General features: G+C 37.0%; 3 protein-coding genes across 5 annotated transcripts in view; all 3 read right to left on the bottom strand.

Moving 5' to 3' along the window:
- Positions 1–6,941, bottom strand: part of LOC121303538 (roquin-2-like) — a 43,891-nt gene extending 36,950 nt beyond the window's left edge. Inside the window, exon 1 of one of the 3 annotated variants that reach the window (XM_041234294.1) lies at positions 6,559–6,941. The gene's annotated coding sequence lies outside the window, so the exon portion shown is untranslated. The remainder of the gene's footprint in view (positions 1–6,558) is intronic. The other 2 variants (XM_041234295.1, XM_041234293.1) reach the window with 2 other exon arrangements.
- Positions 6,942–10,441: 3,500 nt separating this feature from the next.
- Positions 10,442–15,623, bottom strand: LOC121303507 (zinc finger and BTB domain-containing protein 26-like). The gene is made up of 2 exons (XM_041234228.1): positions 15,576–15,623; positions 10,442–13,334 (listed from the first exon to the last, which is right to left on the bottom strand). Exon 2 carries the CDS (start codon positions 13,320–13,322, stop codon positions 12,039–12,041), a length of 1,284 nt encoding a protein of 427 aa, XP_041090162.1. The 5' UTR covers positions 13,323–13,334; positions 15,576–15,623; the 3' UTR covers positions 10,442–12,038.
- A 3,775-nt stretch (positions 15,624–19,398) lies between these two features.
- LOC121303506 (zinc finger and BTB domain-containing protein 26-like) lies at positions 19,399–22,472 on the bottom strand. The gene is made up of 2 exons (XM_041234227.1): positions 22,433–22,472; positions 19,399–21,259 (listed from the first exon to the last, which is right to left on the bottom strand). Exon 2 carries the CDS (start codon positions 21,230–21,232, stop codon positions 20,054–20,056), a length of 1,179 nt encoding a protein of 392 aa, XP_041090161.1. The 5' UTR covers positions 21,233–21,259; positions 22,433–22,472; the 3' UTR covers positions 19,399–20,053.
- Between the last annotated feature and the right edge of the window lie 274 nt (positions 22,473–22,746).

Genomic DNA, 22,746 nt, shown 5'->3' with positions numbered 1-22,746 from the left:
ATAGTTAAGTAAAACATGCTTTTAAGTAATACATGTGTGCAAAGGCTGTGTACTAAGATCTAAAAATATAAACTGCTATTTGGATAATAATACACTAATAAAACAATTGACTTATCTTTAAGTATATCTACATATCCTTATACAGTAAATGTAAATTATTATTTTTATTAATTTCTTAGCAGACACCCTTTCACTACATTAATATCTACTAAACAATAACAATATTGTAGATGATATGGAGAAAAAAGAGATCATTTTTATTTATTTATTTTTTTAAAAGAATTATACTGTAGTATGAAAAAGGCCAAGTCAAAGATATGGAGTTTCTGTAAAGCTGGATGAGAATCCACAGTGCCACACAGCAAGTGTCATGCAAATTTCAGAAATTCTATATTGGTGTATTGTATCTATAATGGATACTGTAATTGATCAAGGTTGAGGAAGAACGCCCTTTGACCAGCACAAGATGTTCAAATTGCCATGTAATGATTTTCGAGCCAAAACACCAAAACAAGAAGCTGGCTGTGAACATGTCAACCTTTGATTTAGCTATTGTTGCAAAGTTTCTCAATGATCAATTAGACCACAGTTCTCCCAGCTCTTTGCCAAACCCTAATCTGATGCAACTGATTTTCTGATCCAAATCTTCGAAAACCCTACAATTTTAACTTTAATCACCCTGGTACCACATGAAAAAAAATTAAAAATACATTTTGACCTTTCTTGCATGTACTGCAAGTTCTCATAAACAAATTACTTCCCACAGCTAAACAGGAACCTTGCATTCATGTTCATGTGACTGGCATGTGAATAGCTCTGGAACCCCCCCAGAGATCACCCACTCATTTAATGTTCCCTAATCTATTAAAATCACCAAGTAAAGTGTTTAACTATTTTTACACACTGACATTCAAATACGTATCGCTCGGCTGGTCCTCCCCGATGCACAATCTACTGAACACCAAAATCTTATTCAAAAACTCTCAATACAGTGATTTTCAATAAAAAGATGAGGGAACACTGAGCAAGATTATTTTTACACATCTATGGTATATGGACTTCTAATGACTCAAGTCCTGACCAATACGTGAATTTCAAACATGCACGCATGCACTTCAGATTGTCTGGCAGCAAAAGCTGTGTGCCATTCATAACTGAAAGGCAGGCCTGGGATGCCAATGTATGACCTCGTGCAAACTGTAAGCTTAACACCAGGGCCGAGTACAGGACTACTGCTCCTACTACTACAGTACAGCATGAACAAGTGTGCCAGCACAGATTCTGTGCAACACAATATTACAGGTAGCCTTACACTTTATACATACTAAAAAAGTTAACTATATTTGACATTCATATTTGACAATAGTTAAATCTTTAAACAAAATTCTAACACCTCTAAACAGACTTAGTTTAAAATGCCAGCTCAGCAATTAACCAGTTCAAGCTAGGCTTATATCAATAAGAGTATTTTCCAAAACCACTGGTAGCAACCAATATATCCCAATGCCTATGTGAAGACTTATCCTTGGACTAGATTGCATAAATTCAAGACTGTCACAAGTTGCTATGCTATTGTAATACATACTGTGTGATTTGTAATGTCCTAGATGTCACTTCACTAAAACTTCAGGTTTAGGAAAGTCTTTTTTTTTTTTTTAAATCACCTTTTACAAAGGCACACCAGGAAAAGAGTAAAACCAAAAGGGTAAAAGCAGTGCTGCAAACAACCCACTGAGAATTAGTCATCTCTTCTTTAGAAAAATACTATTATTATTATTATTATTATTATTATTATTATTATTATTATTATTATTATTATTATTATTATTACTACTACTCAATCCACGCTCTAGTCTCCATACAGCCAGGTCCTTCAAGGTCAGTGCTATTGAAAACGTGAAAGCAGCAAGGGACCAATTGTGTCTGTCACTATAGCCATGGTCTAAACTGTCAGCCTATATACAGTACAGGCCAAGTTTCTCCATGCTCTTGTACCTTATCCAAAGATGCTTAGTTTCTTTGCGTTACTTTAAGCCAGTTGAGAACTTTAATATATTTGTTTAGCTTGGTGTACATTTACAACACCACATTTCTGAAACAGACCCAAGCAAGCATGATATTGTGAATTTTAATTTGGTATTAAGTTTAAGTTGATTTCAACAACTTAGGTCTGCTACCAGCTACTTCCAAATACACGATTTCTGACATGTATTTGGCAGAGAACATACTTTTTCTAATTACTCAGAGCTCTTTTTCCATGACTTTACCTTTTTAAAAAACACAGTAACTGTAACTGCTGTTAGTTTATCATTCAAGAAATTACAAATAAAACTACATCAGAAACACTTTTTGAATGGAGAAAAAAAACCTGCTGTAAACAGAAAATGTCTTAGATGCATGTTTTAGAAGCGTGGCAGCAGGTGCGTTTTGAAGTTAGGTCCTGATTCATTCTCTGAAACACAGCCTGACTGACCACTGCACACCTTGCCTACTGCACCATACACCTCAGAGCAGGGGGATTCTGTTCACATTGTCTCTTTACATTTAAAGAATGCAAATCATTTTTATTAGGTCAACCATTTTCACTAATATACAGTTTGCACAGAAATCCAAGTACACAATCAAACCTGCATTTAGTCCTCCTTATCACAGGTCTACAGTGACCACGCGTAATCCTTTTACTACTAGATATGCATGAGAATAAAGGCCACTTTCTGATGGTCCCTTGGGTTGGGCTGCCATTACAAAGCGATCCTCACTGTTTTTGAATTTCCTTGTTATTACTTACTATACAGCAACACCTACTGTCTTGCTTTTCTAAACCCCAACTTGAAAATGTAGGCTGTTTACTTTCACTTTTGGTTTTAAAACCAAACAAAATGAGTCTGCAATCTTTTGAACAATGTGGTAAACAGCGTCCCATCTAAGGCATCTGTTGCAATTACTGGCAACAACTTTTGCATGTTATTATCATAAATATCAACCTCAAACCTCGAGGATTTATTATGCGTTTTTATCAATGTTTCATATTTTATCCTGGTAATTGTAATGCCAGCAATAAGATAAACAGGTCTTTTCAAAACACCTTCATTTGTAGACTGAACTACAGTATCACATGAACACTGTGAATAGGATTCTCACAACAGTGCTGGACATTTGTTTTCTGAACACAATTCTTCGGTTAAGTGACGTCTATAAACATTATGACAGGTCTGAAGTGTTTTCAGGTGCTTTACTTACTATTACAGAAAAATGAGTATTATTGAAAAACTATTGGCTTTAATAAAAAATAAAGAATTGTGGTAATATTTATTAATTTACTTATTTTAATGATCAACATTATATTTAAGTTCAAATGCCGTGTTAAATTATTAATACACTGATAAAAAGTGGGGAGAAAAACAGAATTTGCTATTCCCAAAAATGGGAAATCAGAAGCCGTAAAGATGGTTACAATTGTTTTATACAGTAGTATAAAACAGTAGTTTACTGTTTGAACAACGCCGGTACTGTATTTACTGTAGAAATATTGCATGAATCACTAGTATAGGGAATTGGAGGACATGCTGTAGGAGCATTATATCCTTGGCACGTTATAACAGAGAGCCTTATAGTGAGGGAGCACTGTATATACAGTATGTATGTGTATATATTAATTAATTAATCAATCAATCAAGAGGATGACTCTGAGGCAATGGCAGAAGAAATATCTTGTACACCTGTATGTTTAAATTTAAAGCAAATTGTAAAATTGTTGAGATACTTCTGTTGGAATATTGTTTCAAAATTGAACAACGCAACAAAAATAATAAATGAAACAGTTGAGGTCAAAGGTTTCTCACTGATAATTGACCCTTTCTCAATCAAAACGGCAAGTTTCTCAGTCTCTAGAAAGCTTAGAGGGAATGCTGGTGGTAAATGTTTCAAAGGCGCAGATTTTTGGACATGTACATTATTTGGCTAATTTTACAAACATGTTCACATTATTGGATTGCATTTAAAGATAGTCTAGTTGTAACCTATCCTAGGTAACATCATGACCAGCATTTAAAATAAGGGTGATAGATTCATTTCTTAAAAGTTTAAACTTCAAGAACATATTTTGAATATTTGTATCCTATTACAAGCTTTTTGAAAAGCTACCCAAGAGTGTGGTATTTAAAAACAATATAAATATGACTCCAGCATTTACAACACTAAAGTGTAATATTAATAATGATTATAAAAGAATGAGCTTTACACGCTATACTGTAAAGCCAATATCTATAACATTTAAGCAAAATTATAAATGTTAAATGTTAAACAAAATGCTACATGTAATTTAAAAAATATACATTCCTCCTTTGTAATCCTGTGTGTTGTATGGCCAATACTATGTCTTTGTACCATTGTTTTTTAAAAGATCAATCAACATGCCATATTAGCCACTGCTATAATCCAAGTTAGTAGTGCTAGCTTGAATCTAAAGTTCGCTCCCACTTGTTTCAAACATTTCAAATACAGAGAGGAAGCTCACTTCTGAAGTCCTTCCAGGCAGGAAGTTGTTAACTGGCCTGTGCATCGCAAGACATTTCCTAAGGAAATGACGGTGAAACAGATCTGTCACGGTTCAGCTTTTGATTCCACTGCATGACATGTTTTGATCTTCTAGCATAAATTCTTCAGAGCCAAGATGTTTCACTGGAGACCAGGTTCCTCAATTTTACATTTCCATGATTTATAAAGATAATGCAAGGCTGTAGCCAGCTATGAGGCACCCGAGGCATGGGCCTCGGTTTAAATCATACTAATAATTATTTATTTAGGCCCTTTTACATGTTGCTTTGCCGCATATAAAAATGCACTTCATCTCTTTTTGAATTTGAAGTGGGATCTTTGAAGGTTTATTATAGTGTGTGATTGACACTGCTAGTTGAGTTGAGGATTGTGTCGAATTCATAGGGCTGTGGTTTTCAAGAAGCCTCTCACAGTCAAACAGTCAATCAAATCGACTGGTCAGCTGAAAAAGCTCGAGCTGCAACCCTCATCGGTTATGATGTGCTTACACAGCTAAACTCTCTCCGTTTTGTCAACCCGTTCAAGTTAATTTTACTGTTGAATGATTTTATAATTAATATCACACAAAACTTTGTTTGCAAGCACTTGTCTTCTCTGTAGTTGGATAATTACATCACTGTTATTTTTTTGATAGATTAGGATTAAAAAACAAACTAATATTTCTTATTTTCTTTTATACTGAATTTGAACTTTGCAGAGAAAAAGCTACTTATTTGCAATGTACAAAACCACACAGGTCCTGCAAATTTAGAGCCTTGGGTACTCAAAATGAATAGCACCTCATTCAGAAAAAAAACCTGTTAACTAAACTTTTGTAGCCCATGCTTTATTTTAAGGGAAGTTTTTTTGTTTGTTTGTTTTTTAAACCGTTAAACAGCTATTTAACATGCTAATGTACATTATTTTGACAGAAACATATCCTGGTGCTCAAGACACACATCATTCACATTCATGCTTCAGTGTCTTTGATACAGGCACATTGATTAACACAAGTGTTTACCCCAGCATGTGTGCTAGAAAGCACATACACCGTACTGGACGAACAGTAGGAGGATTAACCTGATAGTGAAACACGAGAAAGCAACTCGAGTACATTATACTATTGATAAAGTAACAGTGATAGCAGCTTGAATACAATTACCTGCACATGCACGATGCAATGTGCCACCGTTATGCAAGCATAAGTGAGTGGGTGATTTATTTGTATCGTGTAATCACCACCACCATTGCATTCCCACACATCTGCTTTTATGTTTGTGGTGTTGTATAACCAATATACATGAATACATGATGTAAACAGTCCCATGCATGTCATTTATTACGAAGAGTTTGCATACCGAGCTGTGGAGTTGATTGTCCACTCACTGTATTGGGGTTGACTGAGGTATACCCGGTGTATCGCCCTTACCTCACCTGATACAGAAGCAGGTTATTGAAATGTATCAATTTGCGATATACCATGTCTCATCTACACACCCTCAGCTAAAGACACACTACACAGTAGCTTACTGGTTCGTTTTCGCAATATAACTAAAGTCAATTACACTAAATAGTTTATCAGTATGACAAACCTAACAGAGTTCAAACACTGCATATTAAACAACGTCTCAACACACGCAAGTATGGCAACTTTGTCAACAAAACAGAATAGTTTCAATGCCACTGCCGTCACCACTTTGCACGCAAGCGACTACTGTACTGATGTTTACATAATCCTGTACTCTAACTCGCCGTGCTTTTAGTTCAGAACTTGACATTAGTTGCTTGGCAGTTTAGAGTAACAACACGCCCACATATGCACACCTCAAGGAAATTGATGTTCTTTGCAATTACTTGTGTTTTTCTTTTTTGACAGCAAGGTGTATTTGCACGTAAGCAGCTGCTTGTTTTTTCTAATTGTAATGTAACAGTATGAAAGCCATCAACAGACGGGATAATCACAAAACAACGTACGCTGTCAACCGCACAGCCAACTGTGAACTTACAATTTTGGTCACTTACCTCAGGCGCTAAAGCAAGAGAGTAAAAAACATCCATTTTTCCGTCGACACAAAGAAAAAAAAAAAACTGTATCAGTTGTAACTTCACAGAAGCAAAATAATTCACGCAAAAATACCACGGGTCATAAAACTGAATTAAAAATATCATTTGCTTCAGTTGTAGTCCACACTCCCTCCCTCTGAGACGACATGTTCACTTAGGGTCCACTCTTTCCTGTCAAAACTGAGAAGCTCCCTCGAACTCGTATTCCTCCGCTTAGCGATTAGTAATATGCTCGCAGCAGACGACGACAGCAAAGCCACTGCAACGGTATTTAAATATTAAACCCGTGCAGTGCCAGAAACGTGTTTTAAAAAAAAAACATCGCCTCTAATTCAGAGCCGCGCTCCCCCTCTTGTAGGTACTATGTTTTCTGTGCTGTGCAAGGATATAGATGTAAAGTGTCAAAGCCGGAGCAAGCCGCTTTTCGAGGCGTAGGCTACATTATGATTTTAAAGAGACAGTGCTGCATTTCAGTATTACTGTGGAGAACTTGTAAGATCAGATCAGTGTTTATGAGACGTGCAATAAACGCTGTTTGAAGTACGCGGGTTATGCAACCACAAGTTATAAAAAAAAAAACATGGATAAACTGTTTACTGTAGCCGGTCTAGTTTAAGTGGAAATGTTACTTGACCCGTGGCTAATAATGAAACACTAAATGTATTTTGGAGCAAAGCTGTCGGTGATAGGCTACATGCACGACTGTTTGGGTGCGTACTGTTCTGAATGAAATGTGTCACCTTTGTATTTAATCGTATACAGCTGGCAACAATTAATAAAACATTTAACGTCACACAAGGCGAGCTGGGGTAGTTCTTGCGGTTTTCAATAGTGTGGCATATAGTTTACACCAGGTATTCTGACAAACAACTTGACATCATCTTCTGTTGGGCTAATATGCTTTTCAGTAGGTAGTTGACCCTGAATATATATGACTTCATATATATATATATATATATATATATATATATATATATATATATATATATATATATATATATATATATATATATATATATATATGAGGGAAAAAATCAGAGTGACTCCCAAGTAATTTTAGTTTTTTGTTATATTTCTTGCAGAAGGTGAGACTGCAGCAGAGTTAGGTTTTAAATATACTTAATTATAATAAACAGGATTTTGTATTCATATTAGCAGAAAAAAAAAAGTCTCAATTTTTTAAAAAGCAGGGATAAACTTGCCAATAGGAGCTGCTGCAAAAATGAGTGGAAAGGGTGCCACCTATTGGTTAAACTGTAAAAATACATCTGTCAGTGCAGTACATTATTTCATTTCTTTATTATTTCACCAAGATTAAAACCTGTAAGACCTGTAACTGTTTTCTATTTATTAAAAATATCCCCATATCAACAGGTCACACTTTACAGTTTTGTACTGTCTGTATAACAACATTACATTTCTACTGGTGCAGTAGCTGTAGTTCAAAGCAACTGATATTACTGATGCCTCTAATTTTGTATTTACAACCGTAACAGGGGATGTATGTCACTGACATACTTGATGTTGCGAGTTAAACTAAACACATGCAACTGCTAGACTAGTTTGTGATCCTCCTCAAACCAATCACACGAGTAAAGCGATATCTTTGCCCTTTTTGTGAATATTTTACAGTCCTCTTATAATGACTCGTTATTGAGCGGTTTGTATTGCTTAATACGCACATGCTGCATTTCACTGATTGTTTAAGGTGCTTTGACCTGAGTTCAGGAACAGCTCTTGAGTTGTAGTGGCCAGATTCACTTTCACCATAATATGTAACACATGCTACACATTATCAGTACACATTACCTGGCTCTTACAACTACACAGACACTTTGTTGATCCTGCCTATGTCACACAAGTTTATGGTGAAAGACAATCTGACAACTAGAGAGGGAGAGCTGTTCCTTAACACATTATATCAAATGTATTTCAGTGACTGGAGGCAGAAGCACTCAATGATTGGAAGAATCGTGAAGCTAAGAGGATGATACATAAAAAAAAAACTTGACTATGTATTGCTTAATTTGTACCATTAGTGGTTTCCCAATTTTTTTTTTTTTTAATCAGCCGTTTAACGATGCAAGTAGAGGCATCATGTTGAGACCCTGTGCTAGACACGAAAGCTGCAATACATACTTATCGAATTACATCGTGCTGTGTGAAAGTATGACAGGACTGATTCGAAAAGAGGATTTAACTTCGTAGATATACACGAAATCGATGATATCGAGGTGAATTGCAACAAGAGAGCGATTTCCGTAAAAAAAGGTAAAGGAAAGCAGACAGGTTTAACAAAGTCCATAAACACAAGCAAAGCATAATTGAATAAACAGCTCATAATCCCAGTGATCCCTTAGCACATATTTAACACTGCTAACTCTGATAGAACTGAAAAAAGTACATCGAAACAGTCTTATCAGTCTAAAAAAGCATTTATCCACGCAAAGTAAAATTAATTAAAATCCTGAACGATTTCCTGCTGGCAGTTTGTGTTGCTTAGACTAGCCAAACACACCCTTCATGCTTTTCTCATCTTTCAACTGCTCTAAATGTTACGTACAGTGTAATCAGCTTCATGGTTTACCCATGTGTTCATTGCAATGCCTTATGATGTTCCTTCTGCAGACTAATCTGCACCCTGCTAAAACAAACTGGCCTGTATTTACAACTGTCTCTGTTTTAAAAAGCTTAATACTGTTTTTAATTTAGAAAAAATAAGTATCAAACATAAAACAGCCATGCATTTAGGATGGTAAAGATTGCGGTCAGTTCCCTCTTCTATGAACAGGGTGTTTTTATTTACTAATAACATGGATCACAAGCTCTAGTACACCCTTCTGTTTATGTTGAGCATTTGGCAACATCTGTTACTGACCAAAAAATAAATAAATAATGCTCTTTTCACAAAGCAATTATTTAAATCCATCCCCCCACGAAGATGGATTAAATAACATTTGTTCACGAAACTGACTATTACTGTATGCATAACTGGTACTATTTTGAGTGTCAAACTATTTAATCAAAAATAAGTTTATATGAAGCATTCTCAAAAATCTGTGTATAATATAATCTGTTCAATGCTATAATGATGTCATTTTTCTATATATATGGCCATGCATCCCAAGAAAGAAAAAGTAATGACAAAATGATTGTACCATTTATGCTACAGTAAGTGTGATCCTCTGTCAGGTCAAACAGGCACAAAACATATTAGAAGAGTTAAGAAGACAATGCACTTTGAAATGTATGATAATGGAGCCTGTTGATGACACAGCTGTATTGTATCTGTTAATTCCAGTCTGCTGCTAGTGATAACAACCAGTCTACATTATCCCACCATGCAAAGCTGACTAAATATGGATGAAGTACATGACAACTAGACAACATGCTGCACCTCTGCAGCAGTTGGAACACAAACCCACAACACCACAATACTATTAGCCCACGGCAGTCTATACTGTATTGAACGCCTTTAGATGTTCAAGCAGAAAGCAATAACCAAGTGCACCTAGGGATTAATGCCTGTTTGAACTGTAATAGACTGAGTCCCTGTGACATTTCTGGAGCAGCACAGACTGCAAGACTGCACCTGTCTCAGACCTGCTTCGGACACTGCTTTTGAACGCATTGCTGAGCTGCTGTTATTCTCGGGAACATAACTGCCAAATGCTATTGATTTATTAATAAAAACAAACACTATTTATATGACCAGATGATGCAAGATATTTGTCTATACTGATGCCAACTGTAGATGCACTTGACTCTCAAACGGCAGACAGGTTGTGTAGTACAGGAAAGATACATTCACTCAAAACAGCAGGCTAGTAAACTAATATACTAAGGACAAGGGTCTGAACAACTGATATTGACTATGAAAGTTGTTTCATCTTTAATGGATCTACCATTGGGTATATTTGCAGAAATTAACTTGTCTATTGCAACATTCCCCCCTTTTATTTCAAAATCCTATATATGCAAATGTGTGCAATGTTTAGTTTATTTTTATGCAGGTGCCACTTATGTATAATATTTCATTTTTGGTTGTCGCTTGTAAACAAAATTCCCATCTTACAGACCCTTGTCTAGTGAAGTTCTGGTCCAAGTATCATTGTTCTGGGGGCTCAGCAGTATGGTGTTTGTCTTTGTTATGAATGCACATGAGGAGAAGTATAGCAATCAATCAACAGGCAGTGACTGACATATTTCCATCAAAACATTTTGATATTGTTGTTACTTTTAAACCGAAGCATGTTTTGGCATCTCATAACTTTTGTACTCAATAGCAGCTATAATGAAACATGTGCAGTTCATTCAATCATGGACAACAATATCATTTATTTGGGGACTTAATGTTTCTAAGTTTCAGTAACACTGGCAAAAACACAATAGCACCTATACAAGTAACTCAGCACCTTATAGGGGATAAACAAAACATGATTTCTACCTCCCATTACACTGCCAGTAGGGTGTATTACCACTACAGGCAGTCCAGATGTGACTGTGTGTGACTGTGTGAAGGATACAGCAGCATGCTTTACATTACAGGCGTTGCTAGTTGTTTGTAAACCCCCTTTATGTAACTGCCTATATTACAACACCATGTTCATCCTGGATAAAGTGCAACAAAGTGGGGTCTTCGGTTTGAATTATTTAACTCAGGATGACTTTCCTACATTAGATTTAATTGCACAGTCTAACTACATTAGGAATGTACAGAATGTTTACATGTGTCAACAAGAGGATTTATGATGATCTGTTTCCACATGGACCCAACTGATACCAGTCTAAGGGATCCATACATGAATAAACTAAGCACTTTTTGTAAATCAAACAGTCTTATCCAGGGGTGTAGTGATTCACTAATCTCATGATAAGATATGTATAAGGCATAATAAAATCATCAATTTAGTGATGGAACATTTTGTTAAGACTAAAAAATTAAAGATAGGGAGAGTTCATATATATCAACTATAAAACACACTTTCTTTATTCAAGAACCATTTGGTGATCTACAATGAGCTATGTTTTGCATTTGGTCTTGAATCACGATACAAACGATACATACTTCTATTATGATATGCTAGATCACGTAAAGAAAGTATCACAGTTCACCCCTAGTCTTATCAAATAATCTATACATTACACACACAGAATGCGCCAATAAAACACCTTTTCTGCTTAACAAATTTAAACAGTTTTTTTTTTAAAACTCCAGTATTTCCACGTGCAGCGGGCATTATTATGTGTGACACTGCCGTTACAGATTCTGTCCAGTTCCCTGACGGTGAGACGAGATGAGGTGAGGTTAAAACTCTAAAACCACAGATGCAAATGAGCCCTCATCCTGTTACAAATGTTTTAGTCTTTTTACATACTGTAAATATCCAACTCTTTTGGAAAATCTTTATCATCAGTCTCAAAACTAGAATATCACATCAGTTCCCAAGGCTGTGGTCTGCATTTTCTGCATCGGTGTTGTGAACTCTGCTATATTCAAAATCCACCGGAACGTCTTGGATACTCCTTTCATTTGCATTGTCAAAACTGTTTTTCCCGTGGATCTGCTTGAGGTGCTTTCGTAACACAGGCTTGTGTGCGAACACCATGTCGCAGTAGTTGCATTTGTGGGGCTTGTCCCCACTGTGCAGGTTCAGGTGATCCTGTAAAGAGCATTTCTGCGTGAAAGTCTTGCCGCAGATCTTGCACTGGAAAGGTTTAATGCCCGCATGAACCCGCATGTGTCTGTGGAGGTTGCCTTTCTGCGTGAACGTCTTGCCACACAGCAAGCACATGAACAGCTTGTGCATCTTCAGGTGGTTGGCGTAGTTTTCCAGCTGCCGAAAAACTCTGGCGCATTTGGGGCACTGGTGGTACCACTGGAGACATTTATCTTGTGTCCTTGCGTGGCCCCCAAATGTGTTTTTCCCAGCAAACATGCTATCTGAACTAGCAGCAGAACTGTAGCTCTGTGACTGGCGTGACACAATGTCCCCAATTCTGGTCTCCACTGTGGAGTTAATAAGGGAATGCTGAGGCTCAGGAGTATGTAATGGGGCTTGTGCAGATGATGGAAAGTGGTTCTGAAGCTTAGTGTTAGCCATAGATGTTTCACTGATGGATTCAACCTTCACAATTGTGATTGCATTGTCTTCCCCATCGGTATTGTCATCTACCTGTTGGATGTTTGGAGAACTGGTCTGCATGATCACTTCCTCTTCCTCTTCATCTCCTTCTTCCTCAACTTCTTCCACTGTCACGGCAGCAGTGGACTGGTCCTCTAGGGGTTCTGAAGAACCCATTTTCTGTACACCTTGACTCTTCAAAGGATCACTGGGCTTGATGAACTTGGACAATGCGTGGGTGCATCGCTCAACAATGTGACCCATTTGGAGGAAGCTTGCCACCGTCAGATAGTTCACAAGCTCCAGCTCTGGAAATTCGAGAATGCCTGTGTAACAGGACAGCATCAACTGCTTCCCCACTTCGGAGCTCTGGAAGATGGAGATTTTAACCTCCTTGGAATCGCTGAGCAAGAACTGATCCCTCAAAAAAGATGATCCAGCAGCAAAGACCACTTTGTGCCCCTGGACCTCCAGATCGTTCACACACACCGTGACATCACAAAACCTGTTTTGCTTTCTCAGGAGGTCCATTTTTTGCAGCATTGAATCCCCATAGTTTGAAAACTTGAAGTGAAGGATTTCCGAATTCGAAGACATGTTGCATTAGGCCTGTGAGATAAAACAGAAAACACAACAAACAATTATGTTTTTGCAACAGTTTTGATTAGTCTGTTATCATGCATTGTTATATTCTTACTGCAGTTTGTACTGGTAATTCCAGGTTACTGTCTATGTCTGCATAGAATTTCTCTCCCTCTATATCAACTGTCCAGGTGGTAGTGAGATTGCAGTTGGTTGTCAGACAACCTATAAAACTGTGACCTTTGACGTTTTACCTCAGCAGATTAACATTGCCAAAAAATACAGCCATACATGTTACAATAGGGTCATTACATATCAATTACTTTTTTGATGGACAGCACTCGAAACATTATTTCAAATTATAATTATATGTGCATAGGTTGTCCCCAGCAAATGAGGTCCCATTCAAAACAGTGTGTTACACAGCTCTTGCACCACCTTTTGTGTTTTACATATCATCTAGCACTGTGGTTCCCAAACCAGTGCTGAGGAACCACTGTGTCTGCTGGTTTGCATTCCAACTGAGCTCTCAATTACTTAACTAGACTTTTAATATAGTGATAATTTGCTGAATCCAAACTTTTTAATTGTTTTCAGCTCCTAACAGTTGCATATTTTAAGTTAGCTAGAACATTTTATAAGTAACTTGAACTCTACAACTGTTTAAGATCTGAAAACTATTAAAAAGGTCTAGTTAAACAAATGAACAGCTCAATTAAGGGTCTACTTAAGTAACTAGAACTGAATGAAAACCAGCAGACACAGGGGGTCCCCAGGACCGGGTTACGAAATTCTAGCACAATTAGAGGAAACACCTCCCCGGAATTTGGTTCTCTTAAACTGGAATTACCTCTCTGTTTCCATCTGCCCAAATACACTTCCTGCGTTACTGGTGCTACAGGTAATACATTGCAACTGTAGGACGTGAACTTTATAGTGTTGTAGCAGTTGGCTTTACTGGAAAACCAAACTATCAACAGGTAAATAATGGATAATATTACTCACAGTGCAAGAGCCAAAGCTATAAAAACAAACAGAGCCATCATGAAAAAGTAGATCTCAATGGCCTACATCCACATGTAAAATTGTAGGTTGGGGCATTGAGATAAATGCAACTATATACTCCCAGAATCTTATGTCAATTTAACTGAACTGGGTAATGGTATAAGGTTGGCGTTTTTATTTATAAATAAATAAATCGTTTGCATAATTAACTTCAAAAATGACTTATCAACTATATGTATCAAAAGCCGTTTAACAGTTTTTGTTGTCAATGAACTAGTGTATCAGCTAAAATAATAATTTGATAATTTACAACCCTGAGTGCTGACTATAACAATTTTTGGATTAGAGAATAACATTATGATAAGTAAAATAAAAAAAAAAAAATTTAAAAAACATTAATTTTGAAACCAAAATCCCAAATACTTTCTCAAGAAAGAAAAAAAAAAGTAACGCACAAGCGGTTTAAAAACATCATCCTGGATTTCAAATGTAGGGGTAGCCTATAACCGAAACACTGTTTTATGCAAAACAGCTGTTATATCTGTCTGGGCATGCACATTTGCCACTAGTTCTGTGTACGCTGCCAAAACAAAGAATTGAAAGTGCCAGTCCGCCTGTGAAGAAAGCAGCCCAGCTGCCTAGCGCTAGAGAAGCTCTATTTAATGAATGATCAGTTGAAACAGACTTGTCACGTGACTTAGCACAGACATACACAGGATCACTTCTAGACAGGGTGAACACACAGACATCATCATGTCAATTAAATTAAACCAGCATTTTATGTATTCCCGATCGCACCGTTATTATCTTGAATGGTCTCCACGGGAAGTACATACATCCAAATGTTCACTTTATAAGCATTCTCAAAACTGCTTTCAGTCACACAACGAGACGTGCTCAAAATTAGTTGTGTAGTTTCCCCTTTTTACCGAGGCTGTCAGGAGTTTTTTTCACTTTGTAAAAAATTTAACTTATTAAAAAATAAAGTACATCTATGGATGGGAGCCACCAATTATTAAAATTCAATTCGAGGTAGAAACACAGTAATGGTAAGAGGGTCATTTGTCGTTTCAATCTTACTCCACCTAGACATGGTGTCTAGAGATTTGCTCTAGCAAAGTCTAGCGCCAATAATCGAAAACAAATAGGCTACCGTTCTCACGTACAAATTTGCAGCGATATCATCCAAAAAGGATCTTGACTAGGTTGCTGGTTAAATGCAGTAGCTGCGTGGAAGAAATCTAAAATTAAAAAAAAATGTACCTTCTGCTCCAGATTTTTATGTCCTGAAAAATGGCAGATCAACTGAAGGGCAGGAGAAAGGAGGAGCCTGGAACAATCTAGATAAGGTATCGCTTCACTATTTAAAGGGGTAGCGTCTGTTTGCTGTAGCTGACCCGATGCCGCGTGGGAGGAATATCCATAAACATGATCCCAGTAAAAGGTGAGGATATTATACATGCATTGTCATAATATCCAGAAATAATCGATATTTATAGTGTAATAGAAATATTTGTCTAAATTCACACACACACACACACACACATATATATATATATATATATATATATATATATATATATATATATATATATATATATATATATATATATATATATTATTTATTTTATTTTCTCGTTACTTGTTATTGGTAAATCTGGGTTACTGTATGTCAGCAGTGCAACAGAATAGCTTTGCATGCTTCCTTTACTGTTTTTAAAACATACTTTGAAATACTGCAAACCATCTCTTATAAGGGTCTGTTTTAATGATCTCATGTTTAGCCCCTGAAAGTACACAAGGAATTGACTCAAGTATCTTGGGATGACCAGAACCAACCTGCCAGTACATTTTAACCCTGTTTTGCGCACCTCATTACAAAAATAAGAAAGCATTTTTATCGATGGGACACTTGCCCTTTATACCTTAAGGGTCTGTCTGTAGGTCTTAAATTGATTCACTTGTTGAAAGAGATCCAAGCTATCATAATAGCAAAGCAGTTTACCTGAATGGGCGTGATGCTCACTTTGCTGCCACATGACTATTTTATTAAACTACAACGTCTGACCTAGAAATACCTGCGTGTGTTGCCATAGGGACCAGTTTCCTTAAGATATGGATTGATTACAAACTAGATACAATGCTGTAGATACTGTACATAGTTTAGCTGATAATTTACTTAAACCATTTTTTGTTGTTAGATGCACGTAAACCTGAAAAATACCATTAGTGTTCCATATTTAAGTAGAATGATACATTTTACAATTCCAACTTTTTTCCATGCAAATACAGGGTCCCTATGGGGCAGACAGATACTATGGGAGACATGAGTGAGGAGATTCACAGGAAAAAAAAACAATCCTCAGTCTTGGATGGTTCTGTTTTATTTAAATGGTTTGTGTTGATGCAATATGTCTATTGTTACATCTCAAAGGACACCCTAGTGAAATTGGAAGCATGTGTTTTAACTTGTGTTTCTGTCAATGACACCACCACCACAGTGGTGTCATTGCAAGCATGTGTTTTAACTTTTGTTTCTGTCAATGACACCACTGTGGCAGCTACAGAATTTTTTAATCTGGAAAACCCTGATAATAGAAGTTAACTGAGAAATCAAATAACTCAGCTGTGTCCCAAACATTAAAACGGGTGTGTTCTGTCCCATACAGCTGCTGTATGACCTAAAATGATAATTACCCTATAGAATGAACTAATTTTCCTTCATAGTCGAATGAAACCTGCTGAATAATGTTACATTAACATTTTGAATTATACACCACTTTTTCCAGTTTTCCATATATTGAAAAATGACATTTCAATATCATACGCTTAAGTTTCTCTTACACAGGCAATTAATTAATTTAATTAAAGGTTAAAGAACCACCCCCATTTATTATACAAGGATTTATTTAGTCACGCAATTGTTACTTTGTGACAATTAATTGTGACTTTACTGCTCTACCTAGGATCACACCTGCTGCAAAGCAAGCGATCAGGTAGAAGCAGCAGTTTCAATTTTATTTTACCTACAGCATTGTAGTACTAGAAAAATAAATTATCGAAGTCCTTACACAGCAAAATACATTGGATTTCAATGTCCACAAGGCCTAGCCTGGACTTGACTGAATTTGAAAAGTATTAATTATAAAAGCATGCTAATTGTCACAATGAAAGTGACTGGCACTAAGGCAGCTTGTACTAATACAGATACAGAAATATGTGCTGTTTTAACAATGATCAAATAGGAATGCTCACAATGTTATTATGCACAGTAGCTTTGTATATTAAACCATTTTTGTGCAGGTTATTATTTTTTTGCTTTTTAGCAGTTTCAAACCAAGGAGCTGTTGGAGAGTTTCAGGACTAAAAGTCAAGACAAGTTAACCAGGGTGCATCAAGTGTACAAGGAGAGAAGTCTTCATACAATTAAAGGTTTATATACTAGACAGGGAGACGGTCACCTCCAAATACACTGGTGTCATCCTTTAGTTATAGCTGTTATATGACAAGTGCTTAATCCTTCCTTTTCCAGTCCTTCCTTTAATAAAGGGAGTTGGAGTTCCACTCAAATAGTCTGATTTCCACCAAATCAGTACTATGTTGTCAGTGCATTTGTGACATTTGTCTTAATGACACTGTACCAAGTCCTGCTACTACAGGAGAACAGGCTTTGGAAGCCCCCACGCAAGTGAACAGCAGATTCCAATTGTCAAATACAGCTTGACAATGACTGCTCTGCTCAGGACCTGTGGCCGAGATCATCCATGAGGTTTGGAATACTGGAATCTGTATACTCCAGAAACAGCTCTGTGCTGTTAAGGCATTGTTCAAAGAGTAAGTAGCTTCAAAGGTTACATCGGCTTGGTTTACATGCAAAAATAAAAATAAGTCTCACCTTTTTGACTTGCTATTTTGGTAGTATCTTTCGGGCAATTTGGGCTTACATGCAGTATTCTTTAAGGGAGGGAAATTCTTCGAAAATTAAAACGACCAAATTGATATTAAAATATGGGATGGTGTACTTAAATGTTCGGCAGTGTTCCAGTTTGGCCTTGCGCATCTGACAATACTGTGCAGCTTTCTTAAACTGGGTTTACAAGAAGTTCTTTAAACAGCAGCTTCACTGCTGGAGTCTTGAGAACCTTTGGTACAGATTTTGAACTGTTTCAATGCTCTTCCTAGAACATGAGGAATGTGCGTGATATGTATGTGCTATGTCACTTTCCTGACCAGGGATCTTAGGAATCCATTTGCTGTGGCATAACACGGAAAAAATCAGATATCAACATGGAAAAACACAGATTTCTCTATGCGTTTGGAGATTTTTTAGTTTTACACTTGGGGAGGGTCAAAAAACATGCAAGTCTTTTTTTGTTTGTTTGATAATAACCAAATCAGTACACGTATAATATATAAACATTAACACAGGCAACTTTGTTTTAAACTTACCTAAACATACCTGTCTAATAAAACTGCTTCGGGTATTCAAGTTCAGTTTACTTTAGTAATCAGAGCTATTCAAAGAAAACAATAAAAATCAACCCTAAAGATAGGGGTCAACGAGTTTGGCAAGAACAAGTTTCTGGTAATGTGCTGTTTTCTACTTGATGCAGCAAGGCTGTAGATTACACTCGCAGACAGACCATTGTAGAACACATGGAAAGCACTAAACATAAATTTAATGAAAGGAAATGTAAACAAGATGAGTCTGAAACAGCAGGGCCATCGAAAACACTGAAACAGACCACTGTGTTTGGATCATTTCAGCATCTTACAACTGCCAAAGAACAGCGTGAAACACCGGTTTGAGATTTTGTCAAAATGTGTGTAAAAGCCGATACTCCTCTGTACAAAGTGGATCAATCGGTCGTTTGAGATTTTTTCATCAAGCCCTTTAGGGAGGTGGTGCCATTCCAAGGTCAAACCAATCGTAGCTGGAATACTCCAGCTCTACTTCAACAAAAGCCGTGCAGATGACGAAGACCAACATTAATATAATTTTTTTTATAACAAGGAACTATTTGTAATATTTGAAGTAAAAAAAAAAAAGTTTGTTTTATTGATTAATGGCGCTGGTAAGCTTGTAACTTGCTTAGAATTTGAAAGTAACTATTTTTACTTTATTTATTTAGCAGATGCATTTATCCAAAGTGACTTACACATGTTACACTGTCATACCAGGTTACAGTTCAAGAATAATTAAAGTTATAAACTAAAATACAACAGAGACAAGTGTAACAAGAACAACAATACTTCCTGTGTTAACTGTTACCCAATAGTACTGTTTGTGTCTTATAATGTAGCAGGGAAAACTTTTTTATCCCTTTTATTTTACTCACAGAATAACAAAGGAGAGGGAATTTGGCGTTTCTAAACTGCATGTAGACCAAGTCATTGCCACTTGATGTGAATGTACTGATGAAGGCTGTTGGTGCCAGTACTCAGTATTCTTTAAACAAGATCAAAGCCAGGTCAATGCATATTATTTTAGCAAAACAACCACTCAATGACGGCAAACACCATAACATAGCAAGGGAAATGTGAAATCAATTTAAATGACCTATTAAAACTGCTTACTCTTTAAACCCTCCATATTTACATGAACCTCATTCCACACAGGACTGCAAACTTGTGTAAACTGTACAAGTTACCACACTCTGAAAATCACCATGAGTTTGTGCCTTCTCACATCTGCATGAGCCAGCATTCACGTCAACAGGTGTGCTTGCTTTCTTTTTCTGCTAATCGCTGTCCACAATGAGTGCTTCCACCTCTTCACAGGTGTTTTCCAAGCTGCTCTTCCTGTGTACATCCTTCAGATGCCTCCTCAGTCCTGCTTTATGTGCAAAATGCACTGCGCAGTAGTTGCATTTGTGAGGCTTGATGCCCGTGTGAAGGTTAATGTGGTCCTGTAGTGTAGCCTTCTGGCTGAAGGCCTTTTTGCAGAGCAGGCACTCGAAGGGTTTCATTCCAGTGTGCACACGTACGTGTCGGGTGAGGTTACTCTTCTGCGAGAACGTCTTGCCACAGCGCAAGCACAGGTACATCTTGTGCTCTTTCACGTGGCTGATGTAGTTTTCCAGGTGCTGGAAGAATTTGCTGCACTTCCGGCAGTAATAGGGCTTTTGCAATATGGCGTCGTGCTCTCTGATAAAGTTCTCCGACATCAGCTTGCTGATCAAAGAAGACTGGACCTGGTCGTGTTGCAGACTCTCTTCAAGGCTACTCGAGGCTAAGCCCTGGAATTCGATTTCCTGGGCCGCGAGCACATAAACGTCTCCACTGACCACCTCCTGGTCAATCGAGTCGTCTCTGGAATAGTCCTGCGTGTTGCTTCCAGAGGTTTCAACGGACAAGGCTAGAGATTTGGAAACAAAGCGCTCACACTTGAAGGGAATTATAGAAGAGGGGACATTTTTCACTACATGGGTGCTGTCCTCAGAGTCTATGTCAAATCCATCTATGGTTTCTTGCAATTCATCCCCGTCAGAAGATGGAGAACACGGATGTGCCTCATTAAAAGTCATCACCCCTTTTATATCTGCAAGCGTTGGGTCAAGGTACTGGGACACAGCCTGCGTACACCGTTCTACCACGTGACCCATCTGCAGAGCGCTGGCAGCAGTCAGATAGTTCACCAGCTCCTTCACAGGGAACTCCAGTATGCCTGTGTAGCAAGACAGCAGCAGCTGTCTGCCAATTTCTGAGCTTTGCAGGACTGAGATGGAAACCTCCCTCGAATCGTTAAGTAGGAACTGGTCCCGCAGAAAGGGAGACGAGGCAGCCAATACAACTTTATGTCCCTGGAATGTGAAATTGTGAATCTGTAGGGCGACATCGCAAAAGCAGTCTTGCTCCCGCAGTAGGTTCATGTTTTGCAGTAGTGAGTTGCTGTGGTTTACAAACTTGAAGTGAAACATTTCAGAACCTGGAGCCACTGACAAAACCTAAAATGAAAACAGAAAAGATATAATAAATTAAAATATCAATATATAATATTATTAGGCTGCAAATATTGCAAATACTGAATGGAAGGAAATAAGTCTGTTGGAATTGTATGGCCTCATACAAACCCACCAACAAACATGCATCCTGAAATCATTGTAAAAAACCTAATTTAGAAGATGTGTTGTATAGTTTGAAGGTGTCTATCCCATACCCCAAATACAGTTTTTATATATGGAAGTTGTTGCCTTATGGCTCATCTCTATAGCTGTTTTCTGTACCAAGTTATCTGTATAGCAAACATTATGGAATTTGCTTTCTGAGCTGTAACTGATGACAGCAGTACACAGGGCATTCTTTAGTGGCACGCAGGTTTAAAATCACCTATCTAGCAGTATATTGTATAACTAAAGTAGAATCCAAACCTCATGCATGTAGACATTAACTCGCCCAAATGTTTAAGTAAAAATATCAATTTATAAACATCCCTATCGCGTTTTATTTTGTTTAAATGTACCGTGCAAATTCAGGAAGTAAAATAAATAAATCACATAACCATTCTGACATACTTTCACAAAGTTTCTCAAAGAACATTTTTATAATTTAATTATTCATTGTGACTCGAAAAAAAAGGAACTATTACAGTAGTCGTGCCGTAGGCTATGCCTTTTCTGTGGCACGTGTTTAGCCATCTTCGTAATCAGAAAGTTCAGAGGAAGTCAGCCACAATATAAACTCAAGTCTTATCAGTTGGTGTTTTTTTTCTTTTACATAAATATATTTGTTATTCGCTTCAGTTAAAGCATAACTTTCAGATTTATGAATAACGCTAAAACAAATATACTCACTGCAAAGCAAAATCCACAGGCGGCTGCAGTTGGAGATGTCAAAAATAACTAACGCCACTTTTTTTTTTTAAATTTTAAACTGCATTTCATTATTGTATGGTCAGTCGTTTGAATTAATAAAATAAAACGTTGGTTTTAAAACCCCAAATAAAGTATTCACAGCTCTTGAAAACATAAAACTACAAAACCATTAAGCTGCTAACATTCCTCATTCCTGATAATTTATCTTAAGGATGCTTTTCTACATGTTCTAAACTTTAATTAAACGGGTTTTTGGGTTTTTTTTTTTTTTTGTTTTGTTTTGTTTTCCCAGTTTGAACAACTAACCTCCTCTTTATCAACTGCAATGTGTGTAAGCTTCCTACTTCCTGTGCATCACGATTGTCACCCCCTAGCTAGCCTACTGTCTCCTTGTGTGTGTGCGGTTCCTAGACGGCTTTTGTAAGTCAGCTGCAGCATTCTTGTTATTGCATATTGACAGTGTAAAGATGTTCACAAATGAAATACACTTTATATGACAAACAGGATGTGGCATTTTAAAACAGTAAGTCATTTGTATATTAATTTCTTAAAAAAAAAAAAAAAAAAAAAAATCAGTTAATAGAAACACGTATTTCGTAGAGTTTCCGCCCCTACAAAAA

This window comes from Polyodon spathula, chromosome 33 (genome assembly GCF_017654505.1).
Source record: "Polyodon spathula isolate WHYD16114869_AA chromosome 33, ASM1765450v1, whole genome shotgun sequence".
In the NCBI taxonomy this organism is placed as follows: Eukaryota; Metazoa; Chordata; class Actinopteri; order Acipenseriformes; family Polyodontidae; genus Polyodon; species Polyodon spathula.
The sequence above is the reverse complement of the archived record's forward strand: the minus strand, read 5'-3'. Positions and strand labels throughout refer to the sequence as shown.

Bases quoted from the DNA above. Each gene is read 5' to 3' on its own strand.
- LOC121303507 (XM_041234228.1), bottom strand. From the start codon at position 13,322: ATGTCTTCGAATTCGGAAATCCTTCACTTCAAGTTTTCAAACTATGGG.
- LOC121303506 (XM_041234227.1), bottom strand. From the start codon at position 21,232: ATGTTTCACTTCAAGTTTGTAAACCACAGCAACTCACTACTGCAAAAC.